Source organism: Balearica regulorum, chromosome 1, assembly GCF_011004875.1.
Source record: "Balearica regulorum gibbericeps isolate bBalReg1 chromosome 1, bBalReg1.pri, whole genome shotgun sequence".
Classification (NCBI taxonomy): domain Eukaryota; kingdom Metazoa; phylum Chordata; class Aves; order Gruiformes; family Gruidae; genus Balearica; species Balearica regulorum.
The window spans coordinates 33,581,732-33,609,567 of NC_046184.1; the positions used below are offsets into that span (position 1 = coordinate 33,581,732).

The 27,836-nt window shown below is 38.1% G+C and overlaps 2 protein-coding genes across 9 annotated transcripts; one reads left to right on the forward strand and one right to left on the reverse strand.

Moving 5' to 3' along the window:
* Window positions 1-424: 424 nt before the first annotated feature.
* PUS7L (pseudouridine synthase 7 like) lies at window positions 425-13,412 on the reverse strand. 5 transcript variants are annotated; one of them, XM_075745035.1, is made up of 9 exons: window positions 13,287-13,412; window positions 11,954-12,858; window positions 11,114-11,273; window positions 9,361-9,556; window positions 7,608-7,706; window positions 5,953-6,034; window positions 3,631-3,905; window positions 1,871-1,924; window positions 425-1,233 (listed from the first exon to the last, which is right to left on the reverse strand). In XM_075745035.1, exons 2-9 carry the CDS (start codon window positions 12,813-12,815, stop codon window positions 910-912), a joined length of 2,052 nt encoding a protein of 683 aa, XP_075601150.1. In that variant the 5' UTR covers window positions 12,816-12,858; window positions 13,287-13,412; the 3' UTR covers window positions 425-909. The 5 variants fall into 5 exon arrangements, with proteins under 5 accessions (XP_075601150.1, XP_075601160.1, XP_075601135.1 ...); XM_075745045.1 differs by having other exon boundaries at window positions 3,631-3,908; XM_075745020.1 differs by lacking the exon at window positions 13,287-13,412 and adding an exon at window positions 13,158-13,216 and having other exon boundaries at window positions 3,631-3,908.
* IRAK4 (interleukin 1 receptor associated kinase 4) lies at window positions 13,325-26,297 on the forward strand. Of its 4 annotated transcripts, none has more exons than XM_075745071.1 (12): window positions 13,325-13,440; window positions 13,780-13,949; window positions 14,960-15,105; window positions 15,422-15,640; window positions 16,447-16,607; window positions 17,217-17,281; window positions 17,596-17,710; window positions 19,794-19,903; window positions 21,578-21,761; window positions 23,348-23,410; window positions 25,184-25,342; window positions 25,438-26,297. In XM_075745071.1, exons 2-12 carry the CDS (start codon window positions 13,789-13,791, stop codon window positions 25,468-25,470), a joined length of 1,416 nt encoding a protein of 471 aa, XP_075601186.1. In that variant the 5' UTR covers window positions 13,325-13,440; window positions 13,780-13,788; the 3' UTR covers window positions 25,471-26,297. The 4 variants fall into 4 exon arrangements, with proteins under 4 accessions (XP_075601186.1, XP_075601206.1, XP_075601196.1 ...); XM_075745081.1 differs by having other exon boundaries at window positions 13,350-13,433; XM_075745091.1 differs by lacking the exon at window positions 25,438-26,297 and having other exon boundaries at window positions 21,578-21,762; window positions 23,335-23,410; window positions 25,184-25,323.
* Window positions 26,298-27,836: the final 1,539 nt, after the last annotated feature.

A 27,836-nucleotide genomic window follows, 5' to 3' on the forward strand; every position in this document is an offset into this window, starting at 1 on the left:
AAGGTCAAGGTAAATGATAGTTTCTGCTCTTCCTTTTTCCACACATCCACTCATTTTATCACAGTTCAGTGTGTGTTGTGTGGTGGGGTTTTTTTAATTAAGAAAAGAATATAAAAGTTTTTTCCAGGGATGATTTTATTAACTTTTTTTTGCCACCATAAGGCTTTACAGTAACAGGAATAAAGTCTGCATCCTGTAAACAATAAAATAAGGGTTTGGTTTTATTATAAATGGTTTTGTAGTTATGTTAATTGCTCATCTCGTTTTGATGAGCTCAGTTGAATAGGCACTAACTAACAGCTATGCACTACTTAATCTTGGAATTTTTAATATTAAGTTGGGGGATTCATCAAATGTCTGATAAAGTATCAGATGACTTGTCAGTGTTGACTCAGGACTTTTATCTTTTAACACTTGGTGCCTGAACACAAGGAAAACACAATATATTTAGTGAACCTCAGTACAGCAACTTTTCAGTTAGATACCTGTAGGCTGCAAACTTGTAACATTATTGCTTGAACAGCATTTAGCATAAACCATTTTAAAAAAAATTATTATGACATAAAAGATACATTTGTTTGCAGCAAACATTTTTCCTGGATTCAACTTCGCAAATCAGATGTGAAATTTGTGCTTGCAGCCCATGGCTTCTTTAAGTTTTGTTAAACCTGTCTGGCGTAACACACAGCTTTATTCTAATGCATCCAAAAGTTTGCATTTAGGGTTTGGAATGGTTTTGGAGCATTCCAAAGGGGTTTGCTGGGGTTTTTTTCCCAATCACTATGAATTTCAATCTACAAATTTTTCCTGTTTCTGGCTTGAACCTGTTATTCTCCCTTATTTTCTTGGCATTATACATAAGATATCACCATTGTATAATATTCCTGCAATCTTTCATTAACTGGAATCTTAAAAGTCACATTTCATTATTTCTCTCAGACAGACTGTTGCATAACATGAAGGATCAAGGTCAAATGATATATGAAGAGAGACTTTTGATTCATTCAGATTGTTGTCTTCAATTGCAATTCCTTTTTCACTACCTTCCAAAAAATATGACAGATTCTGAACATTTTTCAAAATGGGTCTGTAGCATCCAGGTATATTCAGCTGTAATGGAAACACTCTGAATTTGCACATGTGCAGCTCATCCTTAGAAAGTCTTTCATGGTACCATTGCCCAACTTTATTACTGGGATACTTGATACTATGTCCCACCATTGGAAGAACCACCTTCAAAGAAAAAAACAAAACAACAAACATATTTGAAATAAAGCCCACCAATTCCCATTTAAATAAATGTGATTACAATTTTAAATGTGTAAATCTTGTGTTTTGGGGCCTGAAATAGTAAACCAGCAGCTTCTCTTGTGAAATAAAGCTATGCAAGGCAGGTATCTTGGATGTAATTAAAGCAGAAAAAGTAATCAATGTATCAGGATTTCTAAAACAAACCAGAAATAAACTAATATGAATATTCTTGCTTGTTGGGAAAGATATAGTAGTAAAGACATTAAGCTGCCTATGTAAGACTTTACAACTATGCACTCTGAACCTTCAAAAATTAGACCCTCAACTGCTCTTGAATGTTTTTCCCAGTAGACTGAAAAAATTTTCAAAGTATTTACATTCAGCTTCAAGATAAATATTGCTATAATGCAAATGACACTGTACTTATTTCCATTACAAAGTAAATATTATTTCCTCCTGTTTGTTATGGGAGTGGAGATTAGTTCACATGTGTTTTCTTTAATGTGCATTCTGGCAAGGAAGAAGGCTGCACCAGTTAATTTAATCACATTATTTTTAAAACAAAACATTTTAATCAAATAAAGAGATCAACAACTCAAAATTTTTCATACAGACTTACCTGGTGTATAGAGTATTTGTTAACTGATTCTTCTGGAGCAGTGACTACATGAACCTGACAAGACATTTAAGAAGTTAAGAAAAAAAACTTCATTAAAAATAAAACACACACTTTATTTTAGGAATTATGCACTGTACTCCCAAACTCGTAAAGGATTCTAATGTTATTTAATTACTGCAAGGACAATAAGCTATTTCAGTATGAAAAATAGTACAGATTCTTAGTATAATCTGTTTACTAGTAAATGGCATTATATTCAATATTTACTGATGCTAGCTAACACCAATTAGCAAACTATCACTACGAACTCATATTCTTTGAGTTTGAAGTTAACCGTGCTGATGCAATCTTGTGCTACATCAGCTAAAGCAAAAATACTAAGGGAAATGGTTTATATTAAATAGGAACATATCTATATTTAACTCAATACTCAATTTGATACCTCTGATTTTCATTTTATTTGATCTACTTTTTTATTAACATTCAATCTCAAAAATATGGTTGAAGAAAAATCACAATGGAAACAGAAGCCACTCTACAGGGACTGGAGGTTATTCAGTAACCTTCTAAGTCCTCTTGCTTTCAAATTTGTAAGAAAGATGTTCACCCAAAAGAAATGGGATACATTCTGCCTATGCACACACCTGTTTATTATCCAGTAAAACACTGCAAAATTCTATGCTTTATCTGATGATCAGGAGAAAGATAGAATAATAGAATCATTTACGCTGGAAAAGACCCTTAAGACCATCAAGTCCAACCGTTAACCCAGCACTGCCAAGTCCACCACTAAACCATGTCCCTGAGCACCACATCTACATGTCTTTTAAATACCTCTAGGGATGATGACTCAACCACTTCCCTGGGCAGCCTGTTCCAATGATTGATAACCCTTTCAGTGAAGAAATTTTTCCTAATATCCAATCTAAACCTCCCCTGGTGCAACTTGAGGCCATTTCCTCTTGTCCTATCACTCGTTACTTGGGCGAAGAGACCCAACTGCTTCCACCATAAAAAGGTATGCCAGCACTGAAAGAAGAGATGGCTTCAGAATGGACTTCAGCATGCCAAGACCTGGGACCAGCACACACTCCATTGCTGGCTTCTGGTCACTGGCTCACCCATGGCTCCACACACAGCACCCAGGCTGTGCTGTGGGCGAGCAGAAGCACTCCCTTGCCCTTTACTACTTTCCCAAGACACTGCTGCATTTTTTGAACAGCTGCTGACAGTTTAGACCCACTGTCAATCTGTTTTAATTGCCTCAGTGAAATTGTGCTACACGTGCTTTGACTGTGTAGCTGCAATGAGATTACCAGTTCAGTCTAAGGCCACCTTTTACCATGGGCTAACATTCATTAATATATATAATGGGAAGGTCTGACCTGGAGAGCAAGACTCACATCTGCCCTGACTGGTAATACAGACACACCCAAAGCCCATTCTGAAGGTTTTCCCCAAAGAGCATTATATACCACGCAGGCTAAATCCATAGATATATGAATTCTGACATTGTGTTCCTTCTTCTCACTTGAATAAAACGAACAGTCAGAACAGAAAAAAGGTGCTAATATACATCTAGCATATACATCTATTTATGGTAAATCAAAAAAAGCTACATCACTTTTTTCACCTTTGTCACAAATATGTTAATGAATGAACCAAAATAAAAGCATGAGAGTATATCTGAGTATGTATTCAACTACATTAAGCTTTTTTTTTTTTTTTTTCCCCCCAAGAACTATTTTGTGAAGACTCACCTTGTCATTCAGGGAAACACTTTCATCATTTTCTTCTGAGAAGACAAGATCACCCTCAACAACTTTTGAACCATATATCTTCATTCTATATGATGCTGCTTCATTCCAAATTTTACTGCAATAAGCATGGATATAGAATATGCGCATGGAATGAGGAATATTGAGCCATCCTTTGGTACAACCTTCATGATTTACACCATAGCGATTTAAAGCTCGTAGCAACATCTTCTCTCTCACTTTATATTCTGGCAACATCACGAGTGCACCCTTTGCATCTTCTGATATAAACAGAAATAACCATGTAAGTAATCCCTGATTTTTCAAATATTACCTGTCAGGAAAATCTGCACTTAAGAAGATTAAATAATCAGGTAGGGAAAAATTGATGTCAGTCTAACCTCTTTATGCTGACTTTTAGGTTATTATTCCCTTTCCTTCAATGTGTCATGTTAGACAGATTTCATCTTAGATGCCTATCAACACAGTCCCACGAATTCTTTTCTATTTCATGCAGTATAAACTAAACTAGCTGTTATTGAGATACTCTGCCTAGTTTGTATTTATTTTTTTTTTGAAACTTAATTCATCACTCCAAAGTTTGTTTTTTTTAGATCAGGTAACTGAAAGTAAAAACCAACCTACAAAAGAACATTAAACATCTACTTTGCATCATTTCACAACATGTATTTCATAGAGGGTCAAAAACTTTACTTGAAAGGTACAATTTGCATTGGCCACTCGGAAGTCTGAGCCTCAACCAAGATACAAATAGATTTAGTCAGATTTGTACTACATTCTATAAATGCAGTATAGTTTAAATCTTATTGTTAACACATTTTGTCATTACGAGTGATTATCTGATGAAGCCTTTCACATAGTCTTTTACATTTTGCTTGCAGGAAAAGGCAAGCATCTGTTTTCAGAGTCCACATCAATGTATTTCCATGCATCATGCAGCAATTCATTGCATTGTCTTTGTGAAATTAAACGTATCTATGTCTCTTGAAGCTATAAATCATAGTTGTTTTGTCAATCTACAATGATAAGCAGGTTAATAGATGTGGAATATTTGAAAAGAACAAATAGATTTGAAGTCAAGAGCAACTCGAAATTTTTAGTCTTGGAGAGAAAGTTAAGCTGAATGATAAAATCAATAAATATGACAAACAGAGCATTTTAATCAGCACACTTCTGTCTTTGAGATATTTTGTTGATTTTAGTGCAAGACAGAAAGAAGGCAGATCACAGGAAAGCATAGAAGAGATACATAATTAAAGAGATGTAAAAGCTAAGCACAAACATGCAAAAAACAAGAGCTAAGATTGTTACAGAAATCTCAGAAAATTAGATGCCCACATATGGTAAGTGTTGAGCATGAGTTGAGTGTCTCATTCCTGTATACTTCCAGCAGGTCGAGGGAGGGGATCCTGCCCCTCTACTCTGCTCTTGTGAGACCCCACCAGGAGTACTGCGTCCAGCTCTGGGGGCCCCAGTACAGGAGAGACATGGAGCTGTTGGAGCGAGTCCAGAGGAGGGCCACAAAGCTGATTGGAGGGCTGGAGCACCTCTCCTGTGAGGACAGGCTGAGAGAGTTGGGGTTGTTCAGCCTGGAGAAGAGAAGGCTCCGGGGAGATCTAATTGCAGCCTTCCAGTACCTGAGGGGGCCTACAGGAAAGATGGTGAGGGACTGTTTATCAGGGAGTGTAGTGACAGGACAAGGGGTAATGGGTTCAAGCTGAAGGAGGGTCGATTTAGATTAGATGTTAGAAAGAAATTCTTTACTGTTAGAGTGGTGAGGCACTGGAACAGGTTGCCCAAAGAGGTTGTGGATGCCCCGTCCCTGGAAGTGTTTAAGGATGAGGCTTTGGGCAATGTGGTCTAGTGGAGGGTGTCCTTGCCCGTGGCAGGGAAGTTGGAACTAGATGATCTTTGAGGTCACTTCCAAGCCTAGCCATTCTGTGATTCTATGATTCTATGATGATTCTATGATTAAAGAGAAGTTTATATTCCAAAAGCAAAGAGATGGAAGAAGGATAAAACTGCTTTGATAAAATTATCTTAGTCTTTTCCAGTATTGTGCTATGCAGTGTTTGTTTCTATACTGTCTTGCTCCTGAAGTACCTTAGTTTTCCATTATTTTGCACATTTAGGGCATCATCCTCATCTAATTTTTAACTGTGCGACTCTACTGAGTTCTGCAGAATAAGCTATTAAGTGGTAAAAAGCAGCAGCAAAATAAAAAGTATCTCTCTGTGCAGCAACACCTTATTCCCTCACAATATCGACCCTGAATAAATATATAGACAATTTAACTAGACATACCAGTTTGAAGAAAGTATCTTTTTGCATTGTTTACAGGGTCATCTGTATCTTCAGGTGTGAAGAACAGCTTCACAGCTTTCACCTTTAAAGAACAATATTAATAATTTTTTTCTGCATTTATATATAACTATTTGTCAACTAAACAGACAATCATGCATCCAATTCTGTGTTAACATATTCTGCAACCTCTCAAAATGGTGGCAGTTCTTCAAGGTCAAAGTCAAATTCTCCCTTTCACAGAAAATGCCATGAACAGCAAACCAATGTGGTTGTGTTCCTTCTCAGATTAAAGAAAGGTTTTAGTCACACAGAAGACACAAGACAGCTTTCAAAGCTCCTTGAGAAATCAGTCACTCTTCCTGAACATCCAGTTAGAACTCCTCAAATTTGTAATGCCACCATTCTACCCTGAACAAGAAGGCTCCTTCCTTCCCTTTTGCATGTTTCATGCAAAATGTAAACTGAACATTTCCCACAGTCTCACACAACGGGACAACAATCTTGCTTTTTTTTTATACTGATCTGTATTAGGTTAGATGACACTGTGACAGGGAAAGCCCTACACTAACCTCTGCTACTTGCAACACCAGTGGAGCCACACAATTTGCTAGCACTTACACTAAATTGTGACATCTGGTTCCTGTCCTTCTCTGTACTGGACTGTGCAAGCACACACTGGCACATTTTTAATATAAACAGTACTTCCTACATGTTTTAAATTAAAAAATAACTGAGTTAAGAGATTTAAACCATTACTCTTCAGGGACTGGCACCTGGTACCAACTACCAGAATTAAAAATGTCAGATACATCAACAGTAACTTTTATGGGCTGCCCTCAAATCTTGATTCTTCTTATATTTATAAATTATTCTTATATATTTATATATTCTTATATTCTTATCTAAAAAAGACTTTTCTCAGAATCAAAACAGATTAGAAGAAAAGGATACTCAAGTACTCATTTGACTTTGTAGTGTCTGATTCTGTTTTAGACCTGTGCCAAGTACTATACCATATACACTGAAAAGTATATGACTCATCTTATGAATTATTACTTAAGAAATAAGCTCTCCTTAGCTTACATGGGAGCAATCACTCAGAACTAAGAGTTTGGGAAAGTAGCCAAGGGATAATGGAAAGCAGCAATCTCTTCTATATAGCAGATAAATTACTGTGGTATTGAAAAAGTAAATCCTTTCATAGGATCCTATGTAATTTCTTGTGACATTTTTAAGAAGTATATAGACCCCCAGCAGGATAAAGAGGCTACAAGTTAGCAGGCAATCAGGACCATGAATAAATACTGTATAAAGATTGCTTCATTTTAGTGTTCAAACCCTGTATGCAATGCAGCCACTTTCCTGCCAAGTGGCATGATGACAATCACAATCACATAGCAATCATAGACAGAAAAATCACTTCCTGAACTATTTAAAGCTGCACCTGCTGTTTAAAAAAGATTTTCTGTTTAAGCATGAAGATCTTCATGCTTACGTTGTTGTCAAAACTGATCTGGCAATTACTTCCAGCACACATATGGGTTTATCTCACAAATGAAATTGTTCACTGGGAAGGTCAACGCTAGTGCTAGACATTGCAACAGTAATATGAAATTAACTTGACAGTAACTACTTAAATTACAAAATGAAAATACCATTTTTTCAGTCAGTAAAGCCAATCCTATTTGATCTGTCTGAACATTTTGTCCTTGTCCAAATCGCTGAGGTCCGTAGTAATTTAAAAAACCTTTTGTCTAAAATGATAAAGAATAAATATGTTAAAAGCATGAAAGTACCAGGTACAATTAGTAAGACTAAACATACAACACACATCTACATTTACATCCAAAATGCATACAAATTGTTTTTTTAATGAGAAATAATACATAACAAAATTGTAACTCATGGTTCATTACAATATTTTAGCACCTAATTTAGAAACATCTAAAAAGACAACCAAGTTCTATCATTGTCTTCGCTTTCATAAAAAAATAGGTAAATGAAACAAAATTATTTCTATATAGTTGATTAAATACAACTACAGGTCAAGTCAAAGTCATTGAGCTTTTTATATGCACCAGCTTATGAAACCTCTAATCAAGCAAATGCGGCATAGCACAGGTAATGAACAGTAACCATTGTTGGACATTTTTTCTTAGAAATACTAATCTTTTTTCACATGAGATCATTTGTAGTATTATTACAATAGTAAAGACCAAGAGTGAGCACTTCTTCTAACTAGGATTTTCAGTCTCCTGATGAGTTCCAGGTCACATGTGGGCAGTAAAATCACAGCCATGTGAACCAATCAGAACATCCTTTTCTAGAAAATAGTAAGTATGCATGGAGTAGACAAGCAAAAAACATGTTTGGGTTTTTGTATTTTAAATGGTTCTTCAGTTCAAATTATATAACCTTGCTTTGAACATCCATAGGTCCCATACACATGGAAGATGAAAAATCTGTATTTTGGATTAACACACATGCTGGTTTTGTCATTCAGCATCTGACCAGTAAGTTAAATCTAGCAAGGCAAGACACAGAATCAAAAGAATTTGTGTTCATCTTCCAAACAACAAAACCAAAAAAAGTCAGATGGAACAGAGAGAAAAAAGCATGAAAGTACCAGTTGAATGCTTTTTTGCAATAATAAAATTAATTTCCAAAAGACATGTAATGTATTTTGCTTTTGCACGCTGGGTAGTTTTCATTGAAGTCTTTATTCCTGGATTAATCTTCTTAAAGTAATTTGTATTATGGCTATTACTTAGATAGGGTAAGAAAATTACTGCTGTACAAAATACCTAAAGCTTTTCTTTCCATAATTTGCTTTTACTTTTCTCAGTGGTTTAACAATGTCTGGTGATGGGGTTTTCTTCAGGGACTAAGGATAACAGCAATCAAAATCCACTGAAGTTCAGGGGATCTTCTTTCTCTGCGATGGACATTTCACATGTATTTATGACATGAAAGTTTTTCACCCGAGCCAACCATGCATGTTCTTCACGTGACCAAAAAAGGCAACCAGATGACACATGTAACTATATTCTTTTACCCTGTCAACTGCCGCGGTGAAACACAGCACTTTGGTTGGCCTTAGGTCTGTGCAGCAATAGCTCATATATCTGTACTCATTTGCTACCAAATTTCCAATCTCTCTTGCTGCACCGTTCTGGGGTCTGCAATCTGTAACCCAGAATGATTTCACTTATGGTTCCTCCTTGGAAGTCAGCTTTACTCCTGATTCCTTACGTAATGTAGGAAACACATAAAATAGCAAAAAACATCAAAACTGGGAAATAGTGCCATTATTGTGCTATTACAAGCATTTTCTTTAAAAGTACTTTTTTTTTTTACAGCACAGAGTTAAAACTCTGTTCATTATTAGCAACTATGAAGCTTTTTTACCTCAACATTTTCCATTGCTTCAGATATTCTCTCTTTCAAATTTGAAGAAGAGTCATGACTGTGGTGTTTGAGATCTCTCACAACTATATCAAAGTGATTGCCCTTCAGCTGACCAAGTCTAAGATGCTGGCATGCTGAATGTATGTTGTGTATTCTCATGCCCTTTTTTTCCATTTTGCTTCCAATTTCTTTCAACCTGCGTAAATAATTGGAAGAAATCATGAACCATCCCCTGCTAAAGCTATCAACTTCTAATAAATGTCTTCTTCACCTTTGCACTAGAATTAAAAACACTTTAAAAAGTTATGTAAAACAGAGTATCATGAGAAAAATTAAATCAAATGCAGAGCTAGAAGTCTTAAAATGTAGTTATAGTCCAGAAATACTTGCTAAATGTTTGCTTCATTTGCACTGACATTCTGTAGCTCAACAGATATTGGAATGAAGCAATTCACTGAACTTTCTCAAGGCAACTGAACTGAATTTTGCATTTTTTATTGAAAAACAAGTAATTTACTCTTCAGTCCTAAAAATCTGTTTTTCATTAAAAAAAAAAAAAAGAAAAAAAGAAATGTGCTCTAGCAGACTCCAAAACATAATTGCTCTTTCTTGGTCAGCCTTAACAAAAACAAACTCAGTGCACTGATTCTCTGGGTATGCTTGCACATGCTTGTAATTGGAAACACAGCTGACAGTTCAACTATTTGCCCTTTAAAGTATCCACTCAATCTCTTTGTTCTTATGTGTAAGTAACAGTCATTCAAATCAAAGCAAACTTTCAGCATAAGAGCTTACATTCTAAGCTATTTATTATTTATTATTTTTAATAACTTTATAAATTATTTTTAATTATTTATTTTCCCTGTTATGCTTGTGGCTTGGGAGTATTTAACTATTTTAACTATTTTGCTTTATTTAAACATTAATGCAAATTTTTGCTAATTATCTCTAGAACAACTGGCCTTACAGCCCAGTTTGCAGTAGAATTTTACTATTGATATATATTTATATTAGCAATAAATCCTAAAAATATAAATTCTACTTTCTTTTATTTGCAAAGTGTACTTTGTTGCTAAGATCAAAACCCACTACAAAGTTAAAGCTGAGGACAAAATAAGTTATGGTTTTGACTCTAGCAATTTTTTACTGTTACTATGGCAGAACTTATATATTTTTTACCCACTGAGTTGGCTACAGAGAGTAAGAAAAACAAGGAATGGAAAGGCACATCTTCTATTACTGACACGTTATTCAGAACGTATTTTCTGCCCTCAGGTTTGGTGATATCTTCTTTACTTAGTCTCATGTTTCTAAACTGGACAACACAATAGAAGTTGACACTTAACACTCAAAGACAGCATCAGTCCGACGTATATTTGTAATGATTTACTTTGGTCTTGTAGCTGTACAAAGCTTTTAAGCTGTTTTCTGTGGACCACAAGACAATACTTTGACAGCATGTCGAAACCTCTTGCATCATGTGGCATAGGCTTCTTCTTGGTTCCAGTTAGTGGATGGTATTTAAGAAATTGTAAAGTGGATCCTATGAGCATGAATTGGAAGGATACTGTCCCAGATGATATAGTATATTTGTATTATGAAAAATACAGAGAAAGGCAAGACCTTTCTTTAAATTCTAATACAAGACAAGGGAAGACCCATCAATAAGAACATTTCAGAAGATCGCACCATGTCGATACTCAGCAATATCTAAAAATATGTGCTAAAAGGAATGCGCCCAGATGGTTAGTACCTCTCAGGAGTCACCTTCTTCACAACCATAGCTTGGTAAGTAATAGCCTTCTTATCTTTGATGCCAGTGTAACTGAAGTCTGAAGGAAGAACGCCAAGTTCAGCAGCCAAGAAGCTGATTGCTTCTAGGGTTTCTAGATTTTCTTTCTGAAGGGTGAAAGCTGAAACAATCATCTCAGAATTATTAGGAATTTGCACTTCTAAATCATACAGGTGTTCTGCCATGACAGATGGGCAGGTTCTTCTCTTCAAACTATACTAGCATGGAAACTGCAAAGAAACAGTCCTACCACCCCACAAAACTAAAGGAAATGTGACTTTTTCAGTACAGAAAGAGAAAAATAAAGACACAGTACGCAAAACTCTTTAAAACAACCAGAAACCCCTGCTACCTTTAAAAATAGCACTGATAAAATGCAACGCAATTCAATGAACATGTATTGACTTACTGCCAGAAACATTGTATCAGAAACCAACTGCCTTAAGGAATGAGATCATAAATCAAATTTGACCTTAGTAACTTGTCCAACATCTAGATGCATTTTCTAACCCCCTCCCCAATTACTTTCAAGGGAAAGCTAGCACACAGGGAATAACACAGAGCTACAGCCAAAAGAACAGTAACCATTATCACTGAACAGTTTATGTAAAATCACTGCAGTAACTTTGATTAACCCATCTCATTCTCCAGTGATGTAACTACACTGCTTTAATAATAATTTATTTCAGCATAAACAATGGGTCAAGCAGGCCTATATATCATACAAAAAATATTCTGAGACTCAGTCTTACTGAAGAACACCATAATACCTGACACTTTCACTAAAAATGTAATATTTACCTGTATAAAGATCTTGTTTTTCCTGGAAACCATCAGCAGACCTTTTTCTGGACCAACTTTTTTCTCGAAATCGTACCGTTATTGACATATTTGGCTGATCATTGACATCTGTCACAGTAAAAGATTTTGTTTCTAAAAGTTTTCCAAATTTTCTATTGATAAAGTGGTGAACTACTTTTCTGTGCTCTTTGTTTCCATCAGGCTCGAAAGAAAATGTAGCATTTTCTAGCTTTGCATCTAAAAATTTAAAGAAATCACTTGTTTCCTTTTCAGTCACTAACTGACAAAGTTCTTTGTAATCAGCATTTCCTTTTACAATCATTTCATTGTCTTTTGTAACAGTGACTAGAAAGGGGAATTTCTGCCTAATAGCACTGTGTAAATCAGCTCGAGTTTTCTTGTCCAGTATAGGTCCAAGCAGGAACTCCCCAGTGCTAGAACCGGCACTATTTTCCAAGTCCCATGAATCCTTCAGATCACAAGCAAATTTATTAAGCAGTTCACTCATGGGTTTGCCTAGTAAGGAATCCAATATACTGGCTTCCTCGAGGCAAGAGTTCAGTTCAGGTTCACCCTCACGCTGTTTTTTGTTAGGGGATGCAGAACAGTCGTCTCCTGCGCAGCGTGGGTCATGCTCCGAAAGACTGGGCACATCACCACCACAGCCCTCGGCGCACTGACCAGGAGGCTCCGTTCTCAGCTTTTTGGGGGCTTCGGTGGTTTTCTGAAGCGATTCAGCCCGGGTATCCCTAAGCAAGTGTTCAGGCACCTCGATTTCTGTCACTACGAAGTCACTCGGTGAGTTTTTGATAGTACCACAGAAGCCGACGTGATCAGTCAGGTAACTGAAGGAACGAAGCATGGCTCCCCTGCCTTCCCCTGCTCCCAGCCAGAAACCACTACACCTACAAGAGGAGAAAATAAAAAAAAAAGGGCGGCGGGGGTGGAAGAATTACAAATATCAACTACCAAAGAAAAGGCTGCTGAAAGGCAGGCAGGGCCGCCGGCACCGCTCCCGTCCCGAACGGCCGTAACAGGCCGGTTCCACGGCACGGCCACGCGGGGCAGCACCCGAGCGCGCCCCCAGCCCCGCGGACCGCTAGCAGGCGCCCCGCCAGGGGGCGCCACAACTCCTCCTTCTCCTCCCCCCCCCCCCCCGCCCCGCGTCCCCGTCCCCACGGGGGAAGGGGCCCAAGGACGGTACCAACTTCTCCAGGATGGCAGGGAAAGAGAGAAAGGGAACCACCCCCCCCGGCCAGCCATGGAGTGCGCCGGAGGGGGCGGGACATCTCCTCGGCAGCCTATGGGAAGGCCGCTTCCGCTTCCTCCTTACCGAGCTGCCGTCTCCGTCCCGGTGACGCCAGAGCCGTCAGAGGTTGAATCCCTCCCTCTTAAAGGGGAAGTGATGCAGTGGAAACGCTTGACGTGAAGCAAGGCGCACGGGGCGGGTCGTGGGCGCTTCCGCCAGGAAGCGACGGGGGTCTGCGGTGAGGTGGGGTGAGGTGGGGTGGGGTGGGGTGAGGTGAGGTGAGGTGAGGTGAGGTGGCTCCCGCCGCCGGTTGGGGGCGAGGGAGGGGGGCGGTCGCCTATCAGGGACGGCGGGCGGGAGCTACGTCGCGGGGGGCGGTGCTGGGCCGGCCGGGCCTCCCTGGGCGGCGGGGAGCCGGCTGGTGGAGCTGTGAGGAGGTGGAGGGGGACGGCGACGGCTGCGGTTATGGCTGCTGTCGGGCAGGGCGCGAAGGAGCTGTGGTGTCATATCTGACGCGTTACTGGCTTGCGCAGCCCCGGTGAACCTCTTCGGTAACGGTGCCGTTTGCGTTCCGTAGGAGCTGAAGATGAGCAAGCCCGTAACGACTTCAACCTATGTCCGCTGCATTAGCTATAGGCTCATGAGGCAGCTGGCAGATTTCATCGATCCGCAAGAAGGGTGGAAGAAATTGGCAGTAGACATAACTGACCCGTCTGGTGAAAGCAGATACAACCAAATGCATATAAGGTCCTATACAGAAGTCACGCAACCTTGTTTATTAACTGTTTAGTATAAATACCGTTGTCCATCCCATTATTGTAACTTGTTGCACTTTGTGTGCCAGTAGGTACTTACATCTTACAGTACTGTGTCCTTAGGGAACCCAAGGTGATTACTCCTAATTGTTTTGCAGCTCAGTTTTCAGACAAGCTATAGCCAAAGAAAATTGACTTAAGGAAATCAGAATTAATTAGAGCCACAGACATGTATTTGTAATGTTGCGGCAGTGGCTGTGTAACTTTCTGTACCCTAGAGACTAGTAAACATTGACTTCGTTGTGCATCTTCACACAAGAACAGCACAAGAGACAACTGGACTGTAACTCCTAATTCACTGTTTCCAAGAAAATGTCCAGCAAATGTGGGGAGCCTGAGGCCTAAAACTAACAAGTTGAATTGAGAAGTAATGTCAGCAGTATTTTATGAACACCTTGTTGCTTGAAGGGCTTGTTGAATCCTTAAGGTATTTCAAAGGTTATGAGATTTTAAATACCCTACCTGTCATCTTGGGTTCTCAGTCTTTCTAGTGACGTTAAATCTTCGTTTGTCTTTCTGTAATAGTAATAAATCAGTCAGAATAAAGGATCTCAATTTCTGCTTAATGCCCATCTCAAAATATTCAAAATCAAGTGTGAATGCGAAATGGATGGAAAACTTAATTTTTTTTCCATTTGATCTGACTCTGACTTGCTCTCTGTCTCTTGCAGACATTCTTTTCTCTGTTAGTCCCATGTGCTGATAAGGGTCTTGGACAAAATGTTGAAGACATGTATGCATGTTTTTCCCATACTTTGTGTATTTTTCCCCAAGTTTTAATTTCTTTAGGTTTTTTAGCTGCATTTTCAGAAGATTTGTGAATAATTGTACAGTTCAGTAAATTCAGAATTTTTTAAAATTTTTTACCTTTAATGTCTTTCCCTTTTTCATGGTTCTTGAGATAATTTTTTTTTTAATGTTGGTCTTAATTTCTCTTTTAAGGAGATTTGAGGCATTTGTACAAATGGGAAAGAGTCCCACGTGTGAATTACTTTATGACTGGGGAACGACAAACTGTACAGTTGGTGATCTTGTGGATCTGCTGATTAGGAATCAATTCCTAGCACCAGCAAGCCTTTTGCTACCAGGTAACTGTTACCCTTGTACTTTTTGTACTGTGTTCTCAGTTTTCTAAGATGCTAAAGAGCTTCACAGTAACTTGACAATCAGAAAGGATTAGGTCAAAATATCCAAAAGTGGATATATTTCCCATTATTTGTAATAACAGTTTAAATAAGAATTTCAAGTTTGAGTAAGAGTCCTGCAGTTTACACATGGTGGCAGAATATACCCTTCTCATGATGCTTACGTGTCTCCTAATTGTCGTAAATACTGGCATTAATGTTACTTGTTTTTTTTCTGATTCCTAATGTAGTTAACGCTTTTTCTAAATTCCATTTTCAGAAGCTGTAAGGATGGCACAAGAAGTTACATTACCTCTTTCTTCACAGGAAACCATGCCTATACAAGAGAAACAACTGCCTATACATGAGAAACAACTGCCTATACAGGAAAAAGAAGTGGCATCTGTAAAGCCTCTTTTAGCTCAGAGTACGGAGAAGCAACACTCAGCTCCTTCCTACTTAAGTCAAGAAAATAGCAGCTCACAGTCTAGTAACACAGGTATGCACTTACTTTGGTAGAATTAAGTACAATCTTTTTTGCTGATCTGTCCTTCACCCCATGCAAAATAAATCATAGGAATGCATTGGATTAATGACTATATTCCCATCATTGTGCATCTATAGGAAACAGCATCTTGCTTTTGCTCTTGTTCTGTGTGACTCTGAATTTAGCCCAGGTAATAAGATATCAATGTATGAGTTGCACCTTGCCCCTAAGGTAGCTACTGTGATGGAAAACTTGATTTTTAATTACATTGCAATTTATTTTGTGCTACATGTAATCCTGTTGCCCTTTTTAGAGACTGACTTTGTAGACTGTTTAGCATCTTGTGTTTCAAAGCTGAATGTTACATATCAGAAATGACTGAGAATGTTGGAGAAAAATGATTAAAGAAAGTGTTATAGGAAAGTATATAGTTGGTCTATTCCTTCCTAAAGTTCCACTTTTGGGTTGCTGCCAGAAACATCATGCGATTTTTACATCTGACACGGTGTGGCGCTCTCTGTGATCTGCTGCAGGTTTAACTTCTATTACCTGTATTACAAGTGTTAACAAAAAATACAATCAGAAGGCTGCTACAGTGGCAGCTGTGAAGAAAATTACACATAGCTAATTATATTATTTATCTGCATTTCATTTTTTTTCTAGTACCTTCATCACAATGCTGGAAGTAGGGCTCCACTATGTCAGCATTTGCATGGTAGCGAGGTTTTTGTTTAATAGAACCGAAGCAGAGAATCTATTCAATGCACTTGTTCTTAAGTTAAAACATAGTTGTGCTAAATAGCGAATGTGTCTTTCAGATTTCCATCATTTTTGGTTTCATGACTTGGAAAGTGTTACAAATAATTTTGATGCACGACCAGAATCAGCTGGAGGTAATAAGCTGGGAGAAGGTGGCTTTGGTGTTGTGTTCAAAGGCTACATCAATGGCAGAAATGTGGCTGTCAAGAAGCTTGTTGCTGTGAGTTGTCCTGGACATTTTTCTTTTTAATGACTGTGTACTTTATACTATAGATTTGTTTATCTGTGGAAAGTGTTGAATGATACACTTCAGAAAGTGTCACCATGTTAAACATCAGTTGGGTTGAGAACCTTATCCTGCAGTCCCATGAGAAGCAGAGTGCTCCCCCATTTCCCCCCCTCCCCTGCACACAAGAAGTGGCAGAAGGGAAGAGGTGATAGGGAGGATTCCCTTTCAGAATCAGATGAACGATTCCCAACCTAAATAGGTATTGCCATAGAATTTTAGTCTTCATAACCAATGGTTTGTGTGAATAATTAATTTTGTAATGAGTAAGTGCTAGTAGTGGGTAACTGCAGTGAAATAAAATTCATGAGTTGGTGACTGTGCTGAAATTGGATCCATTTGTCCAATAATATCGTGTTCCAAGGAATTAAAAATGATACTTTATTTTTGAGTTGAGTAAAAAAAAAATATTGTGAACAGTTAAGTAGTTGTTACATGTAACTAATCTAAAGAAAGGCTCACAATTCTGATTTTTTTTTTTAATGAACAACTGTGCATTTTAATATGGCGAGCAATATTAACATCAAATACTTCCTTTTGTAGATGGTTGATGTTAGTGTTCAGGACTTGAAACAGCAATTTGATCAAGAAATACAAATGATGGCAAAGTGAGTACAGTTATGCAATGTCATTCTAGCCTTTTATGGGAATCTAAGTTTGCAGATAACATATTAGCTAGTGTGATCCCTTATTTTTGTCTTTCTAGCATAATTTAATGATTTTCATGTTAAGCGAGAGTGTTTCATATCCAACATGACTGTATTTTGTTCGTTTTAGAGCACCAGTGCAGAAACCTGGCTATGTGCAGCAGGGCTCGAACACGTAATTGGGGATCAAGTTTCCTCTGCCTTGTATTTTCCTCAAATATTGGGAGACTTTCAGAGCATATATGAATAGATTTTTTTATTTTTTTTTGCTGTAGGTGTCAGCATGAGAATCTAGTAGAATTGCTTGGTTTCTCAAGTGATGGTGCTCAGCCATGTCTGGTGTATGAATACATGCCCAACGGTTCATTGCTTGACAGACTTGCTTGTCTGGTAAGTAAAATCTTTTCTAGCCTCCAGTTGTCTTTCTTTGCTCAAGTGTAGATATCTATGAAATATCTTTGAAACAGTACTGAACTGTAACAGCCAAATTATGTTTTATTACTTAATTCTGTGTTCTAGAGGACAAATATGATAACAAGTATTCTTCCAGTAATGTTTTATACAAATGTTTTAGACACATTAAAGTCAAAGCAGGTCGACAATACAATGTCATGTACCAGTACCTGAAGTGGCACGGGAACTTGGACTTGCTGTGCCTGCGTGGAGTGAAGCAGAGGGTGCTGCAGTATTGTTCCTGGTTCTGACATTGACATGTTCTCTGCTAGTTCTTGAGATTCTGCATTGTGAAATTGCCCTTTGTTCGTTGCCCTTGTGATAATGGTTATAACACAATGTTCATAATCTGTGTATCTCTTTCTGAAATGCCTAAGTAAATGGGAAATAATTTTTTTTTTAAATTAGTATTTTGTGTAAATGCAGTGCTTTCTTCTGATTTAATCAAATGACGTATCTTTTAGCCTTGGCCTTTAATAAACAAGTTGCTTTGGTTTTGATGAGGCAAGTCTGTGTATGAAGGACAAGTAGTTGCTTGTTAGAGTGATGCCCGTAGTAAACCAGACTTATCGTAGTAGATGAGTGTCCATGTTTGTTCAAAGAGTTAAAAAATCTGCTTTATACTAAGCAAATGCAGCTTCTGAGGTTGTAATCTTCTCAACATTTTAAACTGGTGCTACTTCAATCCCCCATGCCTCCAGCCCTAAAAAATATTACTCTACATTTTTCTACACCGATCTTGTTGCACTGGATCAATCATTTAGCAGTCGGAGAAAGAACTGGGTTAGGGAACTGATCAAGCTGAAAAAATACTCGGTGAAAAAAATCTTTAATTTTCACCTGGAGACGTTTCCTCTGCAAAGCTGCACAAGTACTTCTGCCCCAACAGGAAGGAAGTGGTGTTAGGATGAGAATGAGTAGCAGTGGTTGGGGAAAGGACTGGGTATGTCTGGTAGCACTGCTGTTTTAGGTTGGTTTGGTTGATTTGCTTGCACGTGCTTATGTATTTGCAATTTTTTTTTTTTTTTTTAACTGAATCAATGCAGAAGAGTGACTAAGTTCTCCTTATGGTAGTGCAAGTTTATCTGTAGAAATGAGCACTGCTTGACAAGGATGTACTTGAAAATGTTCATCCGTGTAACTTTGGCCGTTATCATCAAGTGAAGTTAAAGATTGGTAGTAATTGAAAGATTGGTGGTAATTGAAAGCTAAAGTAGAAATAACTGAGCCCTTTACAAGGAAGAGACTAACTTCTTATGAGAATCTAAATCAAAATCTATAAATCAGAAAGAATCTTCTTCTGTTGAAGTCAATTAGGTGAGGAATTTGCTTACTGAATGTGTGTTCTTGCTGATAACTTCATTTCGTGACTTCACTGGATGTGTTTGAGGCACGGACTCTTGCTTATGTCATCTTCCTGTCTGGACTTTGAGGAGCAGGTGAAGGAGGTGGTAGAATAATGAGATACTCTAATCCTCTTCTCTGCCACTGACAAGATTAAGAAGTAGTTTTGAAATGTGGGTGTCCTCACTTCTAATGTCTAGTTAGTAACACGAATCGAACTAAACTCTTGAGAAGTGGTAAATCCAAAACCACTGGAAGATTGACTTCTCATTGTTAGTAAAAACTGTTGATTGCTTTGAATGAGTTGCTTTGGGTTAAAAGGCTCTTGTATCAGTGGAGTTACAAAGTGAAGATGCGGTAGACGCAGACTGCAGTCTTTGCAGTGCAGCGAGCCTTGTAGGGTCAGAGTTGAATATTATTAATAACGCTTTTTGCAACAGGTGAATTAATCTAAGGCAAAATGCAGGGGAAAGAACTGAATGTGACAAATGCATGTATTTCTGCCCAAGTGAATGAAAAAATGTATGCTCTTAGTCTTTTTAACAATTTACTTGAAAACCACAAAACATCAAGAAGTTGGTTTTGGATTGTGGGGGTTTTGTATGTTTTGTTTTATGTGAGCATATACATACTAGATTTTCACCTTTCTACTTGGCTTTCTCCCTTCTTATTCAAGGATGACACTCCACCAATTTCTTGGAATACCAGATGTAAAATTGTTCAAGGTACAGCAAATGGCATCAACTTTTTGCATGAAAATAATCATATTCACAGAGATATTAAAAGGTAAAAGCTGCTGACTATCACTGGCTGCATTTTCCCTTTTTCCTTTTTTTTTCCTCTTTTTCTTCTCCACGTTAAAGTCATTTTAGAGAGAAAAACTGCAAGAAGCATTGCTTCAGTCAAGGGCACAATCTTTTCTGCAAGTGACATCCATCACCATAATCTTGTCTGTGCCACAAGGACATGACCAGTACAGACTTCTAAAGATAATTATGAGGCTATTGTAATCTATTACGATCAAATAGTTACTTGAGTGCTGCGAGGACACCCAGAAGTTCTGTTCTTTCACAACTGCTGCTAATGAAAAAGCTGCTGTTCAAGAACATAATGACTTTTTAAATGGGGAATTTTTCAGATGAAAAACCTACCTTTTTTTTTCCCCCAGAACATTTCTTCAGAGTATCTTCTTTGATTTACTGCTATTTATTATAAAGACAGTAAAATTATTTCAGTCAGGTTTTTGAAGTTCAGGGTTCTTCAAGGATAATGTGTATTCGCTTGTTTGTTATACTGGAAATTTTTATAGGGATATCAAAGCTCAGAAAAGGTGGGGATTTCGTTGTAGGGGCTTTGTTTGGGGTTTTTTCTGGGGTTTTTTTTCCCCTTTCTTGCTACAGTTTGTTGTGTTGGGGATTTTTAAATACCAAAGCAGTCCAGATCTTTGAAGAAAAGCCTCGGATGCGTTACTACTTCTGTGGGTTAAGAAGGAGCAACTGACTGATTGGGTGTCATGGATGAATGTTTCTGTAGCTTTCTTGCTTCTGGCAACTCTGCTAAATGTAGGCCACTTGGTTTTGTCACCTTCCAGCATGTGAGAAACAAGTTTTTGCTTCAGCTGCCTCATAAAATGTGCTTGCTGCTTTGACAATATATGTTTCTTCTTTCTTCCCTGCCTAAGCCTCTGGACAAGTGTAATGACTGGAAGGGATGCATTTTTTACCTTACGCTACTCTACCCTTCTAACTGCTGTGAGTTGATCATGTTACAGGATTGGGTTTTGTTTTGTTTCTTCTTTTGTTTGGATTCCATTTTGCAACCTCTTGCAGTGTGAAGAGTTCAGTAAACTTGGTTGGTGTTATTAATAGTGCTGCCATTCCCAGGTAAAACTTAGATGAAGAGACATCTAAGAAAGTTTACTTCAGTCTTCATTTTGCTATGATGCGTGGAGACAATCTGTAACCACACAGGCACTACAACAGCTTTTCTATAGACTAGAGGGGACATGATGGGGTGTTCTCAGAATTGTCCATAGTTTTCTGGCTTGGTTATGCCCAGAAAGTAGATCATTTATGTATTAAGGCTTGACAGTTGCAGTAACTTGCTTCTGTTGTGTTCTTTGTGGTGTATCAAAAAAGTGACCATGCTTTGGGCTTGGCTGAAGTTGATAAGAAGCTCAGATTTATGACGTTGTGATCCTGTTCTTTTAGAAGTTGAGCTTTAAATTTTGATTTATTTAGAGCAATTAATTTTGAAATTGTGCCATTTCCAACAAAATTAACTCTTAGATTTTTTTTGTTTCTTTTATGAATAACAAATAAATATCTTGGATTTCAAGAAACACTTCCAAATAGCAGTTTGCATTTAGTTACTAAAGAGTTACTAGGCCATTATAAAACCTAATAGTGTACTGGTTTGGAAAATTCTCTTTTTTTATTTTTTTTCTCCCTTCTCCCTCAGTGCAAATATCTTACTAACTGATACATATACGCCCAAAATTTCTGACTTTGGACTTGCAAGAGCATCTGTAACATTCACACAAACAATCATGACTGAAAGAATTGTTGGAACAGCAGCCTATATGGCACCTGAAGCTTTGAGAGGAGAGATAACGCCTAAATCTGATATCTTCAGTTTTGGAGTAGTAAGTAGAGTATGGGAGGTAGTATATTACTCTTTTTGTAAATGATAAAAACATACAAAATCAAGGATATCTGAAATTAAATAATCCACTCTGATCTATCATTTCTACTTTTCCCAATAGATACGCTCTTAAGAGAGTGGTTCTAAACTTTGATTAAGTTAAAATCATTTGAATATGTTGATTAAAGCATTGAATTTGCTTATGATTACAATAATTGTGTTAAAATGTAAATTTGCATGTGAAAGACCAGAGTAAAATAACATTCCAAGTTCTAGCTAAATGTAGTTTGAACTAATGCGGAACATTGTTTCTTCTTGCATGATATTGTACAAAAATATAACTCAGGCTGGAAAAAAAATTAAAGAAAATGTTCCAAAATAAAGTGTGGTTTACTGTTTTTAAGTACTGAAAGTATGCTGTTGATGTGGGGTTTGCCTTAAAGCTGAGTACAAAAAATACATGAACTTAATTAAATAATTAATCCATTCTGAATAGATCCAGGATCCTAATTGCTATTGACCACTCCTTGGCACTTAGTTTCATGGGGAGGTAGGCCTGTGTCTGAATGCTCTGGAAATCCTTCCACCTTCCTTTGAAGCAATACAATGTAGGGTGAGAAAAATTTGTGTTGAAATTCATAAACCACACTGCTAATAACAGTTAATGAAAATAAAGGTAGGAACAACAGAAACAATCAACTGTATAGAGAGCTATCTTTGGACAAACACAGACCCTTTGAGCATTTGTTTGAAAGACATGCTCCTTTTTGCAAATGGTGTGTGTGTGTATATATATATATACATATACTCTAAGGATTATTCTATGCTTCCACGCTACAGGCTTGGGGAATAGTGGCTGGAAAGCTGCCTGGCGGAAAAGGACCTGGGAGTATTGGTCAACAGCTGGCTGAATAAGAGCCAGCAGTATGCCCAGGTGGCCAAGAAAGCCAACAGCATCCTGGCTTGTATCAGAAATAGCGTGGCCACCAGGACTAGGAAAGTGATCATTCCTCTGTACTTGGCACTGGTGAGGCTGTACCTCGAGTGTTGTGTTCAGTTTTGGGCTCCTAACTACAAGAAAGACATTGAGGTGCTGGAGAATGTGCAAGGAGGGGCAATGAAGCTGGTGAAGGGCCCAAAGCACAAGTCCTGTGAGGAGCAGCTGAGGGAACTGGGGTGGTTTAGCCTGGAGAAAAGGAGGCTGAGGGGAGACCTTATCGCTCTCTACAGCTACCTGAAAGGAGGTTGTAGCGAGGTGGGTGTTGGTCTCTTCTCCCAAATAACAAGCGATAGGACAAGAGGAAATGGCCTCAAGTTGCACCAGGAGAGGTTTAGATTGGGTATTAGGAAAAACTTCTTCACCAAAAGTGTTATCAAGCATTGGAACAGGCTGCCCAGGGAGGTGGTTGAGTCACCATCCCTGGAGGTATTTAAAAGACATGTGGATGTGGTGCTCAGGGACATGGTTTAGTGGTGGACTTGGCAGTGCTGGGTTAATGGTTGGACTTGGTGATCTTAAAGGTCTTATCTAACCAAAATAATTCCATGATTTTCTCTTCTGTTTTGTTTGTTGTTTTTTTTGCCTAGGTCTTACTGGAAATAATAACAGGTCTTCCTCCAGTAGATGAAAACCGGGAGCCACAGTTACTGGTATGTTCCTTTTGCTTTCTCCTCCCCTCCAGGATCACTTTATATGAAATCATAGTCAGTTAACAGGATCTGAGACAATCCAATTAGTCATAAACATTGATACAAGAGCTGTTTTCATAACTATGTATTTTTGTCTTAGAGGTGAGGCTGAAACTTTTATCTCTTGGCTGGTAGAAGATTATTCACTCCCCAAGGTCGTCATCTTCTGATCTGATACTATAATTCTCTTTGTTTTGGTACTGCTTCTTACTGTAATACTGTTACGCTTTATCAGCATACTCCTCTTATACCCAGATACCCTGATAGTTCCTCATTCATCTAAACATTTTAAACTGTTCATCTCTTTTGTTTCTTTATACTTCTTACCATTCCTGTAGCAATTTTCATCCTCTCCAACCTTACTAATAATTTGTAAATACATTGTGGTTTTAACCTTAGGGAAGTTAGATGTAAGGGCTTTTTTGCAGGGTGAGAGATGGTTTGAATTTTGTTTTCTTTTTTACTATTCACTGAGTAATTCAGTTTACTAATTAGGAAACTAATGTCTCAGAGATCACGCTCTTGAATTAAAAATCTTACAAGGCTGTTCTCAATTTAGCCTTTCATTTAGCTTAAAATTAAATTCTGAGCTACTTAATCCAAGGTTTTCCTAGAATATTTTTTACATAAAGACTTGCTTATTTACTAAGTATGAAATAGCATTGAGGCTTGGATTGGTTGTGTTCCATACTGTTTGATAGTAGATCGCTTTCCTCACAGCTTTAGGAACACCTGTGTACTATTAATAGATTTTTTTTTTTTTCCTCTAAGCTATATCTTCTGGAGTGGCATAATACTTATCTTGTTGAGCTCTGTAAAGACCTTGGAGAACTCAGTCCCTGTCAAATTGAATCTTGAGGTTTGGGGATTTTTTCTGAAGCAAGCTCTTTCAGAGCTAGGATCTAGAAAGGAATATAAAGTGTAATTTGACTGGTACAGTTTATCTTGTAATGTACTTTTGGGAGCATAAAGAGAATGATCAGTGCAAGATAATGTGGCATCCTTAGCTTTGAAAATTTTGGGGGAGAATGTTAGTCAGCAATTTCAGACTGACCCATAGAGGAAGGCAGAAGGCCTGCCTCTACTCACTGACTTTTTATTTCTTACTTCATTTACCATGCTGACTTGTCTGAGGTATTCCTCAAACAGTATTTGTGATTACAGATAACGCATTTCAAGTGTGTTGGAGCTGGAGAGCTTTGGACTAAACCAGTCAATTTTAAAAAATTTATTTCAGACTAGAAGTTTCCTTCAGAATAGGTATAGCAGCCACCGAGACTGGTGACAGAAGTTTACAGATAGAGGCTTTATAAAGTTGACCAAAAAAAATTATTCACACTTAAGCTTGCATATTTGTGGGTTATTAAGTAAACATAAATGCTTTATGTTGATCATGCTGCTTCTTTTCAAAAAGAGACAATACTAAGAAACTGAGCCTTGAACTGGGAGGAGGTTAAAGCTGTATGATGCAGCTTAAAGAAAATTGCCTTATAATTTTGTGTTAATTAGAAGTAATTTACAATAAAAATGTATAGTCCATTTATAGTCTCATAGGCTGTTTCTGCAGATACTGATGAATAATTATGCTGGTGAACCACTGTCATCATTCTTTGTCGAGAAAAGTGGTTGAGAAAAGAACACTCAAAAGCAAAGTGAACGCTTCGGAGTGTTAGTGTGGAATACATGTTTGGATGCTTACAATGCATCTGCTTATTGGTTCAAACTCTCTCGTAGTTAAGTATCAAAGATGAAATTGAGGATGAGGAAGCAACTATTGAGGATTATGTTGATGAAAAGATGAGTGACTGGGATGTATCCTCAGTTCATAAAATATATTCCATTGCTGAGCAGTGTCTGAATGAGAAAAAAAACAGGCGGCCAGACATTAAGATGGTATGTAGTCTTTGGGAGAAAAGGCTTGAGAGTGTGTGTCTGTGTGTGTGTGGTTATAGTATCAGTTATTTATATTTCCATCTGTTCTCTTGCAGGTCCAACAGCATCTACAAGAGATAAAAACTTGATACATGTTTCTTCTGATACACAGATATTTTTGTAATGGAGTAGACACCAGTAGCAAATATTTTATTACTATTTAGCGTGATATTATCAGCTATTCTGCTTTCCAGAACTTTCTGGTCTGCATGTAAGGTGTGCTGTTGGCCTCTCACCCCCGTGCTATTTTTAACTGAGCAGCCTTTTCACATACCCATTTTTCACATTAGCCATTGGGCCCTCAGCATGAGAAGACTTCTTTTGCATTAACAAATTGCAGTGCTGGTACATCTTCTCTGCAGCTTTTTAAATACACTTTTAAAAAAGCAAGATGAAAGCTTTCTACAGTAGATACATTGATAGAGCAAAGCAGGCTAAAAATGGAATGAAAGCAACTAGTAAGATTCCAGGTACTTTGGACTAAGTAGGTATGAAAAGATTACCATTGTAAATGAAAGAGGTTATTTTCATATACACCTTTCTTGCGTCTCATGAACTTTTTCTTGACAGCTGAGGGGTAGGAAAATAGTCTGCCTTACAGCTAAATTTGAAATTCCGTTGATTATCAAAGAAAAGGAAACATTGCAAAATGATCTGACTGCATTCACGGATATGTATATATCTTTGTAGAAAGCATGCGGTTTTGAACACTTGTATTTGTCACTAGATGTTTGTCTATTAACTCATGCTATATTGTCTTTTAAACCTGATAGTTTAATTCAGAAAAAGGTATCCACCTAAAGAGCTTCTAGTTTTGAGCATAAATTGTAAAAAGCTGTTAACATAAGTAAAAACTCAGCATTATCATTGCAGATGATTATTTCTGCTAATAAAACTTTGAGCCTTGGAAACAATAGTCACGTTACGTTGCTTGCGTTTCTGATAATGACGTTATGCTAACCTCACTGCGTGGAATAAAGGTGTACAGCTCTGAACCGGGGCTTGGGAAGAAAAAAAAAAACCTGCTATAAACCTAAATCAGAATAAAATCTGCTTAAGCCATTCAGCTTTAAACATCTCCTCCAGCTGTTACGTGAAGGTTTCTTATTAGATCACGTCTGCTTTTTACTGTTCCCTGGAGCTAGAACACATCCATAGGGTTGTCCTGAAGTATATTTGCTGCAGTAACTCCCCAGCCAGCGCTGTTCACCTCTGGTGTGGTAGAATAATTTTGTTTACACACCAGCTCTAACTATTGGGAGAATCTTGGCTACAAGCACAGGAGATCCTCTTCTTCTATCATACTGGACCATGACTATTTGCAGTGCTGCTCTCAGTACCTAAGTTTTGGCCGTCATTTTCCCTCACTCACTGAAATTGAAGCATTTTTGCTACCATTTCATACAAGAAAAAAAAAAATTGAACTTGTTTAATATTACTCTAGTGAGGAATGAAAATGTGACGTCTTGGGTAATTAGGTAAAGCTACTTATCTTATGTTGGAACTGTTTTTTTAAAAAAAATACACAGGGTGCAAGGAGAAGGAACTTCCCCTTCTCCCTGAGATTTTTTTTTTTTTTTTAGGTCTTCATACAGGGTAGTCAGCACCTGTAGACACTACAGACACTACCAGGGGATAAGCACAGACTGACTCCTGTCTCCTTTATTCCCTGCAAAACCATTAACCTATCCTAGGAGCCATACTTCTTTGTGTTAATTACTATAGTAAAGCTTTCCAGGACACAAATTGGTAACTTCAGTCATTCCAATTCTTTGTGAGGAAAGGGATGACCTAGTTCCACAGAACTGGAGGTGAGAGGAAACGGCATGGTTCTGGAGGGCAGAGAGCTGCGCAGGGGAGGTGTTCCTGGGACGGAGGCAGGGCTAAAGTGGCTGGCCTACGTCCTTCTCGGTGGGGAAGGGGGCACAGGGGGCGTCCAAGGAGCGCTGTCCTCAGGGCAAGAGCCAGCCTTTTGCATGGTAAGGCTGTAGAGAACTGTACCATACAGCGATTTAGTCTCCCCCCTGAAGGAAGTACGAACAAAAAATAGCAAGTGTGATTTATTGCAATTCCAACTGACGCTCTAGAAAGCACCAGCAGGATAAAATGCTAATGAGCCAAAGAAAAGCGCTGTTAAGGGAACTTCTCAGGAAGGGTAACAGCTCTATCCTTGGCCACAGCAGGAGGCAACAAAATGGTTGTTGTGGGTCAGGCCACGGGGGCCTGCACAGCCCCAGGGCCGGGACACGAGCTGTTGGGGGCTGCTGAGGGAAGAATGGAAGAACAGGAGATGCAGAGATACTGCACTGGAATCCAATGGCTTTGTACAGTTTGCAGCTCGTTAACTTTGAAAAGGACGTGAGGTCTTCATTAGTTATTAAGCCTCTATCAAATTTTCTTTGATCAGTTTGTCTAGTTGCCTTTTGAGCCAACACACCCTTTACCAGCCATAGAA

What these genes read in the sequence shown, in the direction of transcription:
- IRAK4 (XM_075745071.1), top strand. Translation starts at nt 13,789, where the DNA reads ATGAGCAAGCCCGTAACGACTTCAACCTATGTCCGCTGCATTAGCTAT. An exon ending in CTCACAGTCTAGTAACACAG is followed by an intron (nt 15,641 to 16,446) that starts GTATGCACTTAC and finishes TGTGTCTTTCAG; the next exon opens with ATTTCCATCATTTTTGGTTT. An exon ending in ACCGGGAGCCACAGTTACTG is followed by an intron (nt 23,411 to 25,183) that starts GTATGTTCCTTT and finishes ACTCTCTCGTAG; the next exon opens with TTAAGTATCAAAGATGAAAT.
- PUS7L (XM_075745020.1), bottom strand. Translation starts at nt 13,216, where the DNA reads ATGGCTGGCCGGGGGGGGTGGTTCCCTTTCTCTCTTTCCCTGCCATCC. An exon ending in AAGAAGGTGACTCCTGAGAG is followed by an intron (nt 9,557 to 11,113) that starts GTACTAACCATC and finishes TTATTTACGCAG; the next exon opens with GTTGAAAGAAATTGGAAGCA. An exon ending in AAGCAATGGAAAATGTTGAG is followed by an intron (nt 7,707 to 9,360) that starts GTAAAAAAGCTT and finishes TTATCATTTTAG; the next exon opens with ACAAAAGGTTTTTTAAATTA.